Raw genomic sequence first — 18,192 nt, 5'->3', positions numbered from 1 at the left:
ATCCAATGTAAACTCCGTGCACGATGCTTCAATTCTATTGATCCAAACAACACAGTAGATTTATGAAACAATAACCTTCTTACAAAAAACACGAAAAAGGACAAGAGAACTTCAGCCAAGCCATTATTCATCCATCAAACAAATCCATATGTACATCCCTTGTTCTAACCCTGTCCTCCTTAAAGGCGATCTCCAAACACTGATAAAATGACCAAATGTAACTCATGGAACACTGATCGCATTGCTCAAACTTCCCTGGGTGTCCAGTTCACCAGTGCCAACAGACGGCATAGTGTGAAAAGCTGAATGCCTGGACCCTTCCTCCAACAGTTTGTATGACAAGGCTGTAGGCTCCATCACAGGACGGGTAGAGCTAAGGCTTAGCTCCGATATTCTCATTGAATCATCTATACTTGCTGGAGGAGTTGGAATTATTGGGGTAGGCTTTACAATCTTGGATTGAGAGGACCATGATCCTTGATTCTCGGCCATATGTAAGCAAGGCCCTGACCACATTGGAAAAAGAGGGAATGGAAGACCTAGATGACTTGGCTCCCCTCCCGCATCAGTATTACCTTCTGGAACTGATTCCAGGGCAGGTATAGCTCCCGATGGCTGTAAGAACGCCTCCTCTGCCATCTCACAGCCCTCCAGATCTTCAGTGTCACCTGCTTCACTGGCTTCTTCTGTGATTTCAGGTACACTCATAGGCATACCAGACAGAGGAATTGACCTTAGGGACACTGGAAAACCTCCTACAGGGTAAGCGTGTCTAGACAACAATGATGCTTCACCATCGCCAAATGGAATGTTCTGACCTAGACTTAGGTCTCTCTCAAAGCCAGGTTCCTCCAAAACAGAATCCTCTGCCAGGCTGGATACCTGCATCATCCTCCATGGTGTTAAAACTAAACAAAAATAAAAATTGTTACTCAAAATCGTCAGAGCGGAAACACGGGAGCTTCAGGTTGGAGCGTACCGTGTCAGGAGTGATATCGAATAAACTGGACCTACGTCTCCTTTTATTGAGATTGCTACGCCTCAAAAAATACTTTTGGGCATGGCTGGCAACCTGTGTGGGCGTTCTCGTCTTCACAAAGTTCCGAGAAATCCCTCTCCAGTCTCCTTTACCAAGCCTTTGAAGCCCTAGTAAAAACAACTTATGCTCTTCCTCCGTCCACGGTACCCCTGTCGCAATTCTTGAGTCAGATGCGGCTCAAGAAAAAATAGACACGGAAGCCCGACGATTGAGGACAGTGGAACATAAGCTGAGACCAAATTCTACAGCCAAATCTAGGCAATGCAAGTTCTCCACCATAATTCTATTCTCGAAACGTAAGTCAGTAGCTTTTACCCCTTCAGAACGCAGATCACGTGAGCGGGGGATGCAATTTCACAACTAAGCCAATTTGTTGAACACAGATAAGAAAACATGCTTTTCTGCTAAGTTGAACCCATCGCAAACTAGTCTAAGCAGCACCTAGAGCCTCCTCTTTCTCCCCGGCGCTTTCTAAAGTGCGAAGCAAAATCGAAACTTCCCAATTTATCCATCAACACAGACCTTTCTTTCTCTCCCGGGCGCTGCTGTTGGTGTGCACCAGATCATCGGACGCGTAACCGTCCAGGGAATCGCCCAAATCCGGCGGCTCCAGGGGGGAGGCAGAGGAGGAGGAGGCGGCCTCGGAGGAGCCGTAGCTGGAGAGGTTACCCATGCTGACGCTTTTACGCATGAGGGCGGCGGAGCAGGAGGGGGAGGGGGAGGAGGAAGAGGGGGGGAGGGGTTCGGAGAGGCGGACACCGAAGAGTTTGAAGCCTTTATCGAGGCAAGTGCGGGAGTTATGGCCATTGTGACCACAGTGGGAGCATCTACGGGACATGGCGAAGGAAGAGGAGGAGAAGGAGGGAAGCTATGGCGAAGAGAAGGTGGGGAAGGGAGGCTATGGCGGAAGAGAAGCTGGCGATGGTGGCTATGGCGGAAGCTGAGCTCCCTCCCCTGCGTCAAAGGCCCGATGAGAGAGACAACCCAAAATCAGACACTAGCCATTCCTTATTATTACTTAGCTCTTAATCCCCCTCCCTAATCCCCCTGATCCGTCCCTTAACCCTTCCCTTTTACATCTTTCGCACCCCGCTTTTCCAGTCTTTGCCCATATTTTTGCATATACACTTGCCCCCCTAGGTTTCTCACTAGCGCTTTGATTCGCCTCCGACCACCCTGTTGCCCCGTCAGAGCGGAACAGATGAGAGAGCAGAACAGATGAGAGATTCGCCTCCCCGCATCATCTACAAGAAATGTTGCCCTCACATCACCCCCGTCCTGCCCACACAACTCTCTTCCCTTATTAAGGTGTGCAGAGATTGTGTCCGCCCATCGTGCATTGAATGCATCTTGACCGTGGGCTTGATGTCGACGGCCCACACAACTCTCTTCACTTATTAAGGTGTTCATCGCAGACTTTGTCCGCCCATTGTGGATTGAATGCATTTGACCGTGGACTGGACGTCGACGACGAGCAATCTTGCTCGTCCGTGATTCCTAAGCATGCCCACAATTAGATGTGTTTGTAAACACCCACACAATGTGTATAGACTACTCCACCGTCAGCATGCCCACGGATCATGGACGGGCAAGATTGCCACCCACAGCCCAGATGCATTCAATGCAGCATGGGTGCTTGTAGTCTGTAAACCCTCAGCATGGGTGCCCATAGTATGTAAACAACCTTACGTCTCTATTCTTCCCTTCTTAAGCAACCTTCCTTAACCATTCTTGCTGTTTGTCATTAGCTTAACTCCGTCCTCCAATATGCTTGTCATTAGCCCCTCTAACCCTCCCCTTTACCCTTCTTAGCCACTCCACATCATTCAACACACCACCCTTATCTTGTTCCCCCTCCACCGCAATTATTTTATCTCACCTTCTTGCCCTTCCATTCCTAAAAGATGGTAGCCCTCCATTGCTCAACGATAACAACCACAAGATTAAGCTAATATTTGCTAGCGATGGAGAGCTCTTCTCTCCAATCTAGACTAATGCCAACTAGCTCTACAATCAAAACAAATACTTCTAGGTTTGTATCCACTCAAAGGAGATGAGGCTAGGTGCTTTAGAGATGGAGAGCTCGTTTCTCCTATCTGGAATGATGCCAACCAGCACCACCATTGCAACAAATACTTCTAGGTTTGTATCCACTCAAAGGTGATGAGGCTGGGTGCTTTAGAGAACCTACACCTATGCACATCAACATGCCATCCCGTGGAAAATTTGGATCCCAAGAGGCAAAATTGAAACAAAAAATAATATCTTGGCCACCCTAAACTCGCCAACTGTCTTGTCTCCCTTTCACTCCAAACTCCACCAGATCTTACACCTGGCTTGCATAAAGGACACTCCACTCTTCTTGTGGGTCAATGCTCTCCTCACATGGAGTTCTCTCTCTCTCTCCAAAAATTGAAACAAAAAATAATATCTTGGCCACCCTAAACTCGCCAACTATCTTCTCTCCCTTTCACTCCAAACTCCACTAGATCTTACACCTAGCTTGTATAAAGGACACTCCACTCTTCTTGTGGGTCAATGCCTCTCCTCACATGGAGTTCTCTCTCTCTCTCTCTCTCTCTCTCTCTCTCTCTCTCTCTCTCTCTCTCTCTCAAGCGCGCGCGCGTGCATGGAATAATGCATCACAAGTGCAAAAAAGGAAATAAAAAGTGCCAATCCTTATTCAGAACTTGAATGTTCTATAGACGGGGGCACTTCCCACTAGACTTTCCAACCAACTTCTCTCCTTTTCAAGTTACGTTGCATTGTATACCACATACATTGCTTCAATAAAGTCAACCACCACATCCTCCATGTCTTGTTACCCACACACATACATATACACACATGCATGTCCACACGGATGCATAAGCGCATGTAACATGCACAGACACATGCAAATGCACACACGCACACACATGCACATGCATGCACACACATGTACATAAACACACACACACATGCATGCATGCACACACGCACACACACACTGTGCGTGCGTGCGCATGTGCGTGTGTGTGTGTGTGTGTGGCATGGACAATTTCTTGTGTTAACCCAATGCCTGCGTGCGCTACATGTTGATTAAATGAAAGCTTTCCATATTTATTTTCATCTACCACGTTTTAAATAGAAAAGGTCATCACAACTAGCAAGGTACATAAAAGTTGATAGAATTTGCATTCAATTAGAAGTGTCCAGGCCTAAATCAAAACTAAAATTCCTTTCATTTTCAGCTCAAAATTCTATTGATGTACTTGATTTAATAGAGCTTCATATTAGTGCTTGAAAAATAATAACAATGATATTTAAAGGCTTCAAAACGATACCTTGAAGCTAGCAGATTTGTTCTAAGGTACACAAAAAAAATACAATGTATTGCCCGATTGTTCTTAAAGCTTCAATAGATCATGAGGTCAAAAGATATGAAACTCAAAATAAATAATTGCATAATTTGGCAAGGAGTTATGCAAAATTATCATCATCATCTCTATTTCAACATGAATCATCATCATGATCCTCTCTCTCTCTCTCTCTCTCTCTCTCTCTAAGTTGAAAAAAGGAAAACATATAAGGAAAAAAGTTTGAGGCATCTAAGTTGAAAAATGCAACAACTAGAGTTTGCAAAAATTTTGAGAATTTTAATAATATTGAGTTTGAAAAGCACAATATTGAAAACAGATGTTGAATCCTCGGGCAATCCAGGTTCTGAGGTCAGGGTCCACTTACCTGCCACCATCCAAACAAACTAGGTGTTAGAACATCATAGTTACATTTGGGTAGACAGGTAATGCCTATTTTCCTCAGCTTGTTATCACGTTACCTAGGAATATAGACAACCATATGGATTCTTAGATAATTTATTTATTTTAAAAAAAGGTTTAAGTGGCACATGAAGTTTAAGTCACAAGTGGAGTAAGGAGCGAATGAGTGCATGGGTTGAGAAGGGATTAGAGGAGGTATAGGAGGATTAGTGGGCATGGTGTGTGGGGTGGTTAAAAAGAGTGTAAATTTCACAGGGGATACATAAAAGAATAATTCATAGTTGGGGAAGTATACATGTGTGTGTGTGTGTGTGTGTAATTTCACTATTAAAAAAAGTGTGTGTGTGTGGATGTGTAAACTGATTGTTTCATAATATGACGTTCATAGTTTCACCCCAAAAAAAAGTGTGTGTGTGTGTGTGTTGCAAGACTAATTTGACACACTTTCTTTCACTTGCACAGATAGAACAAATAATGTAAAGTATACAAGACATGATATTTCAGCATCGCAAAATGCATTTCACACCCACAAAGCTAAGGATCAACATTTTTTAAAAGATTGTACTATAATATATGAGATATTGAAGGCACTCCACTCAACTGCATCCATACACAAAAAATATATGTTAGAACAAAAAATCTTTTATTGTGGAACTGCAGGCTCCAAATGTAGAACTTCACTTGTTATTGATGTCACAATACCAACTGTGTCACTTGTTATTGGTAACAAGCAGTGCCAATCATTAGGAGGCTTTGGTAAGTGTATCATCCAAAGCACTAATTCCTTTTTGTCTCATGTGAGCCAATTGGAAGGTTATGAGGATCACTACTCCTTCCGTGTGGATAAGTCGTGTGCATACCACGCACTGTCTCTTGCTTTTAGCTCGAGTTTTGTCCGAGCTACATATCGTAGTAATGGAGCATGGTCCCTAACATTGTGCCGTATTCATGAATGAAAATAGCCTGACTAGGCAATGTTTGCCTTCAAAATTCAACAACTTTGTAAAAAACTCACGCAGTGTAGGAATACCTTGTGTGATTATCCAGTCGTGTGAACACTATTAGTAGTTCATAGACACAAGTCAAGTCCTAGGCACTTTATATCACACAAAGATTCAGTCCGTGTACTATATGTAACTATATGATGAGTCTACACTCATGTTATGTTCAATGGTGGAGAGAAGAGATAGACAACGAAGGGAAGCAGATTCGTGTTGAGGCAGAAGGAGAGGAGACTTGTAGATGCCGTTCATCAAACAAGCGGCATGTACATACAACTCCACTTGACCGATGGAGTCGACTTCATACGTACCTTGTCATGGATTTCCAAGCATCAATAGACACATTTTTATGAAAAAAACAATTATGGGCAGTCAGCCATTCGCTACATGTCATTGGATGCCTTGTAAGACACTCAATGGTATTTCCATTGTATAAGGGTACTCATGTTAATATGTACCCCATTCATAAGGGCCAATGTACTAATTGCTCTGAAATATATCCATTTATAGTCTCTGCATGAGCATGATGATTTAGCTTAACAACTGAGACTAACAAGGCCATTCCTCCTTTGTATAAAGGTATGCATATTCTCTAAACAAGTATATGTAATAAGACAAGAATGTGCGTTATGCATCAATGAGTGTGTACTGACATTGTTATTAGAGAACATGCTTCCCATAAGTATGTCGCAAACAAGAGGTGATTGTGCATATCCGAAACAACACATTATGTCATTCAAGACCATTGATGATGAAAAACGTCACACATGATGTGTGCATGTTAAGAGATTATAAAATATCGAGCATGTATTGCTCATAATCAATACACACCCTTCCAAGGTCTCATAATTTTCTATATGACATGTCAACCATCTATCTCATAAGCCATGTGTGGCTTCTTTGAATCCAAAGTGCTCATCATTCGGGAGTGTCCCCTATTCTTGCTCATGCCACATTGAACATAAGGACAATTATGAAACATTTGAACCACACATCATTGTGTAAGTACCAAATTAATAACACACCTCCATCGCGCACACGTGCACGTGTGCATGCATGCATGTGTCCGTGTGAAGTACACATGCATGTGTGTGTGCATGCGTGCGTGCGTGTGTGGTGTGTGTGTGTGTGTGTGTGTGCGTGCGTGCGTGTGTGTGTGTGTGTATGTGTGTGTGTGTGTGTGTGTGTGTGTGTGTGTGTGAGAGAGAGAGAGAGAGAGAGAGAGAGAGAGAGAGACTTCACTTGAATTAGGTGCACCTAAGCATGCTCTATGCTTAAAATTTCCATATTTATGTTGGCCTATCTTTGGAAGGTTGATTATTTTATAAGGAGCTTGGCCTATACCCTACGTACATCATCTTTCTAAGGATTTATTAGAATTGGTTGTTGTTATAAGTTTATGGTGCAAAAGACATCATTGAGGTGGTTATTTTTCTAAGGATTTTTTAGTTTGTCTGTTCTTCTAAGATATTAGTAGAATTGGTTATACTTATAAGTTTTGTATGCAAAATCATCACAACTTTATCTTGGCTCTCTTAGGTTTTGGAAAATAAAAAGTTATGACAATTTTATGAGCTTTCAAGGGGCCAAAATATATGCAAGCTAAGATTCAATAGAATAACATTGCAGTGATCATGACATTGATCTTTTTCTAATATGACACTCAAGATGTGATGTTGAAATGTAAACTAGCAAAATTATCTACCAATAGTTACTAAACACAAACCCCACACAAGAAAAAACATTTTCCCAACTTTGTTATGCGTGAAATGCTACAAAATGGAAGAGCTCAAAAAAAAGCTTCGCTTCTCAAAGGGTATGACAAGAAAGGGTGCCTAATCTTCTGAATAATATGATTTTATATTTTGCATGAGAGTGAAACTCACGCTTGTAATTCTCTCTCTCTCTAAGTTTTCTCAATATGAAACTACATTATCAAAAGCAAAATTTACCATGTTTCTAGGTTGACTTAAAGAATCTTGAGCAAGTGCAACTTCACTTATGGTGTCTTCTAGGAGTCAAGGAAAGGTGCACCCATAGGCGTTAGCATATATTTGATATTGTGCTGGAAATGATTACTGAATGAGCGCAAAACAAGGAAATGATTACTAAATGAGTGCAAGACAAGGAAATTATTATTAATGTTGCATGGGTTGGTGAAATTAGTATCTAGTACAACTTGTGACTAGAGATATTTTTGGAAATATTTAGGAAAGCTTATTCCCAAAGACATCATCTTGATCCTAATGCTATTAATTAAGTGATTGTAGCTTCATCATGAGTATAAAATAAATGTATAAGGACTACTTGCTATTAAATGAAAGTTGATGTGAAAGCCACCAAATGTAAGTATTTAATTTTGCATGAAAGTGAAAGTTTATGTCCTATCGGAATAATCACAAGCCAAAATGCCATATGCATCGTATCATATGCATGAAACGAGGGGACAAGGGCAAACACTAAGTATTTTGTCAAAAAAATACATTAATAAAACATGAATGGATGGCATTGTCAGTAGGTCTCTCAATGCAAAGCTCCAATAATCTATCTTTTCATATTTTAAAGGATATTTTAACTCAATTATTAAATTCATAAATAAGAAATTTTATAGATGGGATGGTGTAAGAGGAGAACTACATACCCCACCTTCAATATCGAAAACATAATAATATTTGAATACATATGATGTTAGTAAAATAGGAGAACTACAACATTAGAAATAATGTAAAATAGCATTTGATTGTTTATATTGCTCAGATAATATTAATTTACGAAAAATAAATCAAATTTAGTTTCTTTTGTAAGTGATTAGCAAGCTTTTTTCATTTCATTAAATTTTATTTCAAATGGTGTAGCTAGTCACACAAGCCACCTATGCTCCTCATTTGCAATCTCAACTTCAAAAATGCATCCTAAACTTTTATGAGATCATCTAATCTATGTCCCTATTTTATAATTGGATTAAGAAATAAGACTCAAAGTTATTAAATTCTACTTTTTAGGAGGCAAACAAAGTGTGAAGATGGTTAAATTAAAACAACGTAAACAGAGGTTCTCATTTTGAAGTAATATCTTCAGTATGTGACACATGGGGAGTGTGAGATTCAAACTACCTTATTTAGCCAATTTTTGGCATTATAGAATATTATTCTATAGAAATTTTCCTAGATGATTTACTGTGCATTCCAATTCTATAAACTTCCACCCAACAATTTCAATTCTCTCTCTCTCTCTCTCTCTCTCTCTCTCTCTCTCTCTCTCTCTCTCTCTCCCCTCTAAATTCATAATAGCATGAGGTATTTGTGTCTTTATTACTTGTAACATGTGTCGGTACCTTTTGCATTGATGTATAATATAAGTTAAGTATCTAAATTGCTAATGCTTTTGTTGGTAAGAAGCCCCTCATAAAGAATCAATCTTGTGAGAGTAATTAGTTATCTTATCCATTAGTGTGGATTTCTCTTCATCACATAAGATGAATACTATTGGTTTGACATGCTTATTTAAACATGTGTTATTTCCTTAGAGTTTGTGCGGTGGTTATATGAGTGATGTGTCAATCGTTCAAAAAACTATGAAATACCACTTGCTTTTCCACTTTGAAGTGTATTTTGCCTTCAAGGTCATGGATGGAAAAACAATTTCATCATTTTGAGACATTGATTTTTGCAAAGCAAAATTGATCATACATAGTCGATGATTGGAAACCTTAATTGCCATAAGGAATTGGATTTGATTGGGAAAAAGTATACATATTATAGGTAATCTCTACAATTTAACTAGTGTGAGATGTGGGGCATGAGGCGAGTGGATAGAAGTGGTGTTGTTCTAAGGTTGACTTATTTATCAGAAACTTTTCCACATGACCAAAGTCATCATGTAGATAAACATGTGAATAAGCAAGCTATTATAATCTACACGTGGGATTTAAAAAAAACTTTGGAGCCTAGATGATAGCCTTATATTGAATAAATTAGGATTTCTTTTTTACATGATTTTGACAAAAGGCATTTATGGTTTGAATCGTTTTGAAGTAAGTACGGATAGAGAGCCCCAAGGTGGCAAACATCAAAATTGACACAATGTTATGAATCCCACACTACAAGACATGTATTCTAATACTTATGGCGTTTGCTTCTGCTACCTTAAATATTATGAGAAATAAACAAACCATTGTCTATTTCTAACTAGATGTTGCTAGTGTAAATCACTTCAATTTTATAATATAATTTCAAAATCTGTCCATATTAAACATCCATCATTTGTTTCTTCTATCATTGTCCTAAATATTTTTAATGGAACTATGCATAATTTTCTAGGTGTATGAAATCTAAGTGTTTACAAAAGTACAATGTCATGTGGGTGGATTGTTCATCTTTAAACAAAATAAACATCTACTAGGCAAATGCATTCTCCCTCAATAGTAATAGTCTTATGCATTTATACTTAAGAAGGAAGCCTTAAGCAAAAAGTAATACCATCTCTCTATCTCTGTCCTCTCTCTCTCTCTCTCTCTCTCTCTCTCTCTCTCTCTCTCTCTCTCTCTCTCTCTCTCTCTCCCCCTCTCCTTCTCCCCTCTCCCTCTCTCCCTCTCCTTCCCCCTCTCCCTCACCCTCTCCCTCACCCTCACCCTCTCCCTCTCCCTCTCCCTGTTCTCCTTGCCTCCCCCCCCCTCCCTCCCTCTTTCTCTCTCTCTCTCTCTCTCTCTCTCTCTCTCTCTCTCTCTCTCTCTCTCTCTCTCTCTCAGGGGACTCTCGAAATTTGATTAGAATGGAAGGGCTCCAGTTTGGGAAAACCATTACTACATTGACATTCATTCCATAAGAAACAGCTCATCTTGTACTATGCCAAGATGACTCCACCAATCTTGAGATAAACAAGGAAAATGTGATGGTGAGACTTTAAAATCTCACTCACCAACATCCAATTCATAGATGAGATGTTTTGCTTCAAGTTCCACTAGGAGACAAGTGGGCCATGCGGAAAACATGGTGTCATACCAAGGTCTAGCTTTTGCATGACTCCAATAGGAGGCATGCAACATACCCAAGGCTTAGCATCTGATACACTGATATTTGATTCACAAAGTGGCCTAGGCAAGTTTCACTCTAATATTGTACTTGATTTAGATTTGATTTTGACCTGTAGGAGCTACTGTCGAGAACATGGAGAAGAATTACATTCCCTAGTGTCTAAAATCAAAGACTAGGGGATTCTCTCTCTCTCTCTCTCTCTCTTTAAGTAAATCTCTCTCTCTCTCTCTCTCTCTCTCTAAGGGGAATCTCAAACTTTGACTAGTATGCAAGGGCTCAAGTTTGGGAAAACCATATTAAAAGACAGGGTTGATTTCTCTTGGGATGAGGATTGTGATCATGGGTTTGCACAAATCAAGAATGCTCTGGCTTCAGAACCCATTCTACGCAATCCAAACTGGTCAAAGACCTTCTATATCAATCTTGGGTTTGGTGAGCACACTCTAGCAGGTATTCTTCTCCAGCAAGGGGAGGATCGGTTCATGTATCCCGTTCGATTTGCTTCTCGACAATTGCTCGACACTGAGCGACGCTATTTAGAGGCTGACAAGCATGCCTTGTCTTTGGTGTTTTGCATTGAGAAATTTAAGCATTATGTGGCTGGAAAGTCCTTCTTTATACTCACTGGCACTGGTCTTGCAAATTACGAGACGACTCCACGAAGACATAAACAAGGAAAATGAGATGGTGAGCCTTTAAAATCTCACTCACCAACATCCAAATCATAGATGAGATGTTTTACTTCAAGCTCCCCTATGAGATACGTGAGCTACACGAAAACATGGTTTCATACCAAGGTCTAGCTTTTGCATGACGCCAATAGGAGGCACACAACATACCCAAGGCTTAGCATCTGATACACTGATGATTCACAAAGTGGCCTAGGTAAGACCTTCACTTCAATATTGTACTTGATATAGATTTGGTTTTGACCCTATAGGAGCTACTATTGAGAACATAGAGAAGAATTACATTGCATAGTGTCTAAAATCAAAGACTAAGGGGATTCTCTCTCTACCTCTCTCTCTCTCTCTCTCTCTCTCTCTCTCTCTCTCTCTCTCTCTCTCTCTCTCTCTCTCTCTCTCTCTCTCGGGACTCTCGATCTTTGACTAGTATTAAGGGCTCAAGTTTGGGACAACCATTACTACATTGACATTCATTCCATAGGAAATAGCTCATCTTGTACTATCATCTAGTCCCGAGATGACTCCACCAAGAGATAATTAAGGAAAATGAGATGGTGAGCCTTTAAAATCTCACTCACCAACATCCAACTCATCAAGCCCCACTAGGAGACACATGGGCCACACGAAAAACATGGTGTCATACCAAGGTCTAGTTTTCCATGACTCCAATAGGAGACATGCAACATACCCAAGTCTTAGCATCTGATACACTGATACTTGATTCACAAAGTGGCCTAAGTAAGACATTCATTCTAATATTGTACTTGATTTAGATTTGATTTTGACCCTATAGGAGCTACTATCAAGAACATAGAGAAGAATACATTCCCTAGTGTCTAAAATCAAAGACTAAGGGGATACAATATGCTCAAATGATGGCCTTCAAGAATGTATCACAAAGAGGATACCGATGGCACAAATTGGTAAGAGTGTTAATAATGCAATTAATAGGTTGACATGTGGCACGTGTCCCTTTTGGAATATCCCACATGGCATAGTATTGCACAATGGATACAGTAACATAAAATGGCACGAAGACCGATGTCTCCCTTGTTCCCCGGGTGAACCTTTTGAGAGAAAGGGGAGAGGGTAGCTAGGAGGCCATGTATGGCACTCAGCTCTCTGGATGATAAATTCCACATGTGGAAATTTGACAAGGATTAGAATCTCTGACTAAATATCTAGATGTGATTTTTATGGCACAAAGCTGGGAACATGATGCATGTCACATTCTAGACCATTGAAGGCTATGATGCCCACTCCATTTTGTAGCCATCTAGAGGAAATCGAGGAAGAGGTTAGGTAGCATGTATAGTGAAGAAGACACTTTATAATATTGTGCAATTAGTTAAATGTGATTGTTATAAATGATATGTTTTGATATGTATCAAAGGGGGTAACCCTTACAAGCTTTACATAGCATACTACTACATCCCACACCATAATACAACCACTATAACACTAATTTTCTAGATCAAATTAGAACCCTAAATAGTCTTGAGAAGTGATGTGCAGTCTATTCAGTGACTCGCGTGTTGTGGGGATCTTGGAGGAATGTAGTTGAAGCCTCTACTCTCAAACAACTCCTCGTGAGAGCTTTGTATGCACAAGCCATATGCTTGTGTCACCCAAGTGTCTACTGGATTGTGTCCAAGTGATCCCACATGGAGGAAAGAAAGAGGGTGGAAGGGGAGAGAGGTAGGGAGAGGGGGATGAGAACATGGGGGAGGGAATGAGGAACGGGGAGAGTGACAATCACAAGACAAATTACCAAGAGGAAGCAAGAAGACTCAATGCAAGAGAATGAAGAGAAAGAGAGAGCTCTATTCCAAAACTTGCAAGTACACAATGAACACCAAAGTCAAACTTTTTCCTTATATACATTTCCACCTTTTGAAGGGAGGGCTAACCCTTGTTCTCTCATGTACCTCTCTCATTAACATTTTACGACCTCTTGGTCCCATTTGGGTCCAAGGCAGATATCATATTCTAAGCCTCATACTCTCCTACATCTTCGCTTACTTTACATGGTACATGAACTGCTAGACGTGGTGGCGGTTAACATGCCCCACTTCCTGTTCACAATCCATTCTTGGATTGTATCCTGTGCATGATGTCAGATTTGAGGACGTTGTTCATGATGCTGTACTTGAATAAGGAACCCTCATTTAGGTTGAATACAATTTATGTACGCAGCCCACTGATGATGCTCTTCGGCTTGCAAGGAGTGTGCAAGATGATCAGCAAGCAAAAAAAGTGCTAGAATGGCACCCCTAAGCTCCCAATGCACCCAGGCCTGAAAGGAAACACCTTGCCGGAGCTGCCGAAAAACACCTATGCTAGTGCTGTCAACGGAGGTGGTAGAGGCCTCTTTAAGGCCACGTCGCTTCCGAAGCAATCTGCTTGGGAACAACTTACCTTATGAACCAGGAGAATCTTTGGCGAAGCCCACAACCATAGGCGCAGAGCCAACTTAAGCTCCCTTCCTCCTTTGGTACAAAACGGTCCAAAGGCTCCATGGCTTAGTAAAGCTAAGCTCCCAACAGTCAAGGTTCACAATAGGTTGCTTAATGAAAAAATAAAGTGGCTTTGTTCATGCATAGTAGTAGGTTACATTCATGGTCCTAGACCACGAGCATTATTTCTTGAAGGATGCATTTGCAGCTTTTGGTCTCACAAAGGCCTTATAGTTACGACCATACATTTACTCAGAAATGGATACATTGTGTTCATCTTCAAAAAGCTCGATATGGCTATAGATATTGTTCAGAAAGGAACCTAGACAATTAGGAATCAACCATTAGTCTAACTTTGGGAACCTTCATTTAATCTAGACTCCCCCCCTCCTTCCAAATCCCCTATCTGGGTTGAATTTCCTATCCTCCCGCTCTCCCTTTTTTGAGACCCTTTGCACACCTCTGGGTCAGTTCCTTGGTGTAGAAACAGAGAAGTTTATCAGTCCCAGAGGAAACCCCAACCTTGTGTCCTTATGGACCTAGCCTCTAACCCCCTTAGTGCTATCTGAATCCTTGATGTAGATGGTGCAGATCTTATTCAATAAAATTTCTTCAAAAATATACCAAACTCTTGTTTCCTTTGTGGCATGGGAGGCCATTTTTTCAAAGATTACCCTTCGAGAAATAACCAAAAGAAGTAAAGATGAGAGCCCACCTAGTAGGAACCGCAGGAAGCATGGAACCCCAGGCCCCAACTAAACAACTTGCTGGTGTCCCTCCCAGAGAAGGTATTGGGGAACAAAGCAAGGAGACCTCTAAGCCCAATGAGAATAGAGGAGAGGGGAAGTAGAAGGTAATGATAAAGAGATTTCTATAGACACTGAAGATAAGATGGATGATAGCTCGGGAGAAGAAGAATTTATTGTTGCTACCTGAGATTTATAGGCGCAATTAGAACAGGCTAAACCTGAATCAATGGAGAAGGAAGGTCCTTCTTTTACAATTGTCAAATGTAGAAAAGCTAACAGGTTGGGAAAAGCCAAATCACAACTTGAGGAGGGCAATGCTAGAGGGAACGAAGTCTGCTCAATAGAAAGAGAAAAATAATAATGTCAAGAGGGTTTGCTTTATCTCTGCAGAATAACCCAGTCAGTTTTAAGAAGCGGAATAAAAATACTACCCAATGATGCAAGACATCTTCACTTTCCTGAGTATCAATGTCCAGGGTCGTCTAGGGTCTAACAAATGATCTCAAACCTGATATTCTTAAAAGATGGTTAGGATTAAAAGGGCTTAGACTGGATTTTCTAGCCTTACAAGAGGTTAAAGTCTCACGGACTAAGTTGTGTTGGTAGCTCAGTCAAATTGATGACAAAAGACAGTGGTATTGCACTAACAATTAAAAAGGGAGAGGTGGCACAGTTTTGGGAGTGGCAGCTCATCTCACCCATGTAATCACTAGCCCTCTCGGCACTTTTGACACCTTTGGGATACGAGTTGGAGTTCTGCCATCCTCATTTGAATTGTTGGATCTTCTCTGTCTATGCCCCTAACTCCGCAACGGAAAGGGCTCTTTTGTGGGATGGCAAGTTCCTACAAAACAACACTATGCTTCTAGGTGATTTCAACATGGTAGAGTCCCAAATAGATAGATAGAATGGACTAGGAAACACTATCCGGGGTAGTGAATTGGCTTCGTGGAATGCTCTTAAGGATTGTGTGTTGCTTGTTGATATCTTGACAAATACCTCTTTCACTTGGTCTAAACAATCAAATTGGTCATCTCCACAGAAAAGCAAGGATAGATAGGACCTACTTCTCAAGAGAAATTGTGGACTCACCTCTTTGTTATAAGAGCGACGCCCTTGTTTCTCTTCCTTTCTGTAACCATAAACCTATCCTGATCTCTTTGGATAAGAGTCAGGGTAAGAGAAGGAAATTGCGGTTCAAAGCTAACCCTTTTTTGTTTCACCTACCCTAGGTGCAACAAAAGGTAATCAAGATTTGGGATAAAGCTTTTGAGGGTACTCCCAGTGTTATTGAAAAATGGATCAGGGCTACATAAAGAGCAAGTATTTTTCTTAAAGCCATTGAAAGGAGTGTGGATATTGCTAGATCTGAAAGACACAACTGCCTTGAGGAATAAATCAAACAATTCAAGGAGGATGAGTCACCCCATGGTCAAGAAAAGATTTAGGCATTTAGGGACAAGTTGAGAATTGAATTTGTCATTGAGGCTGTGCAATCCAAAATATACAGAAGAAAATGGTGGGCAAGAAAAGGTGATAGACCCAATGAAGATATGTTTCAGAGTCTCAAGAAAAAACAGGCACAAGAATCTATTGAGTCTCTTCAACATGAGGATCTCTTAATCCATGACTTGGAAGAGATTGGGAAAATCATCGCAGATCATTTGTAGACCATACTTAGGGAGACAGAGATCCTCACCAACTGAGAAAAGTGCAGTTTGGTCAAGAAGAAGATGGTGCAAAGGTTTGACTCCATCTTTTCGAACAAGGACCTCTCCCTAGAAGAACTAAAAGGTGTTGTCACTTCTATGGTGAAAGGAAAAACCCCTGGCAAGGATGGTCTCCCAATTGAATTCTATCAAATTTTTTGGGAAACAATTGGCCCCCGTCTTCTTCTTTTTTGGTAGGAATCCAAATGAAAGGGGTTCCTGGATCCAAGGATCAACAAAAGCATGGTCAAACTTATCCCCAAAGGTGGTCCCAAAGATGTTTTAAAGAATTGGAGGCCATTAACTATGCTTAATACCAGCTACAAAATTTTTGCTAAAGCACTAACTATCAGACTCAAATTCAAAATGAAAGTTTGGATAAGGGAAGAACAGAAGGGATTCATTCAAGGTAGGCACATTCTAGAGGCCATTTTGGCCCTGTGGGAAGGCTTAGAACATGTAAATGAGACGAACCAAGACATCTGCTTTTTTAAAATTGACTTTGACAAAGCTTTTGACAGGATGTAATGGGACTTTGTACTGTCGTCTCTCCAAGACATGGGAGCAGGTCCATGTTTTATATCTTTCGTAGATATTCTCCTCTACCAGGCTAGCGCTAAGGTGGAGGTAAATGGGACAATATCCCCTTAATCTTCCCTTAAAAGATCTATCAGGAAGGGGTGCCCCTTAGCTCCAATCCTTTTTTCCATAGTGGCCAATGCACTAGGGTGGCTTATCAAGGATGAAGAAGACAATGGGAACATCAAAGGGATTCAGGTTAGTAATGGGATGCAGATAGTATGCCAACACTTCACTGATGACACTAACCTCACTCCACATAATGATGATAGATTAGTCACAACCATCCTAAAGTGTTTGAACATTTTCTGCACAACGTCGAGATCTAGAATCAACCATTAAAAAAATGGAGTCTTTGGCACTAAGTCTACTCCCCCTCAGACTATCCTTGACATGGGATGTAAGGTCCTTAAAGAGGGAGAGGTTTTTGGGCTTCTTGGGATCCCCATGGGCTTTAGCTATTCAATCAAGGCCAGGTGGGATTGGGTCATGGATAGGTTAAGAGACAAAATCAATAGGTGGCAAGGCCTTCAACCATCCCTAGCTAGGAGGAAATTCGTCCTTAATCACTACATCTACCCTTCCACCTTGTATTTTATAGCATGTTGGTTCCTGTCAAGGAAGTGTTTCAACCAACTTATTAGGCTTTTTCAGATTCCGGTGGGGAGGCTCCCTTGATTAGAATAAAAGCTCTAAGGTAGGATGGACTTTCTGTACAGTGCCCAAATCTGAAGGGGGGCTAGGAGTGGTGGATATTGAAAAATGCTCTGTGCGCTTTATGGTGTAATGGATCCTAAAAGCCTATCAAGAGCCTGAATCAATGTGGGCTACTTTTCTTTTAAAGAATCTGGAGAAACTAGACTGGTGTAGACACTAGAAGGATCTACCCATAGGTTCCATTCTTTTTGGTCAAGAACCTTGCATAGCAAAAGGCTTTGAACTATGGACAGGTATGTGGAGAGCCTGGGAAACTTTGAGACCATATATCAAGTGGAAGGGATTTTCAAGAAAAAAGGCACTTTCAGCAGCCATGATTCAATTTGGTTTTCTATTATTTAGAGCTCGAACCCGCTAAAAGAAGACCAAATTAAACTAGCCATCAAACAGAATAAGAGAGGGATCAAGGTCTGGGGAGATTTGTGGGATCATTGCCAAGGTAGATGGTATGATGATGAGACT

The 18,192-nt window shown here is 40.9% G+C and overlaps 1 protein-coding gene across 1 annotated transcript; it reads right to left on the bottom strand.

Annotated features, from left to right (window-relative positions):
- Window positions 1-168: 168 nt before the first annotated feature.
- On the bottom strand, window positions 169-2,024 carry LOC147882006 (transcription factor MYBS3-like). Its single transcript, XM_087401775.1, has 3 exons — window positions 1,562-2,024; window positions 980-1,188; window positions 169-882 (listed from the first exon to the last, which is right to left on the bottom strand). Exons 1-3 carry the CDS (start codon window positions 1,875-1,877, stop codon window positions 223-225), a joined length of 1,185 nt encoding a protein of 394 aa, XP_087257901.1. The 5' UTR covers window positions 1,878-2,024; the 3' UTR covers window positions 169-222.
- Window positions 2,025-18,192: the final 16,168 nt, after the last annotated feature.

This window comes from Dipteris shenzhenensis, chromosome 30 (genome assembly GCF_047967505.1).
Source record: "Dipteris shenzhenensis isolate YYH24624 ecotype China chromosome 30, Dip_SZ_1.0, whole genome shotgun sequence".
In the NCBI taxonomy this organism is placed as follows: Eukaryota; Viridiplantae; Streptophyta; class Polypodiopsida; order Gleicheniales; family Dipteridaceae; genus Dipteris; species Dipteris shenzhenensis.
This window is presented reverse-complemented; position numbering and strand designations above follow the sequence as displayed.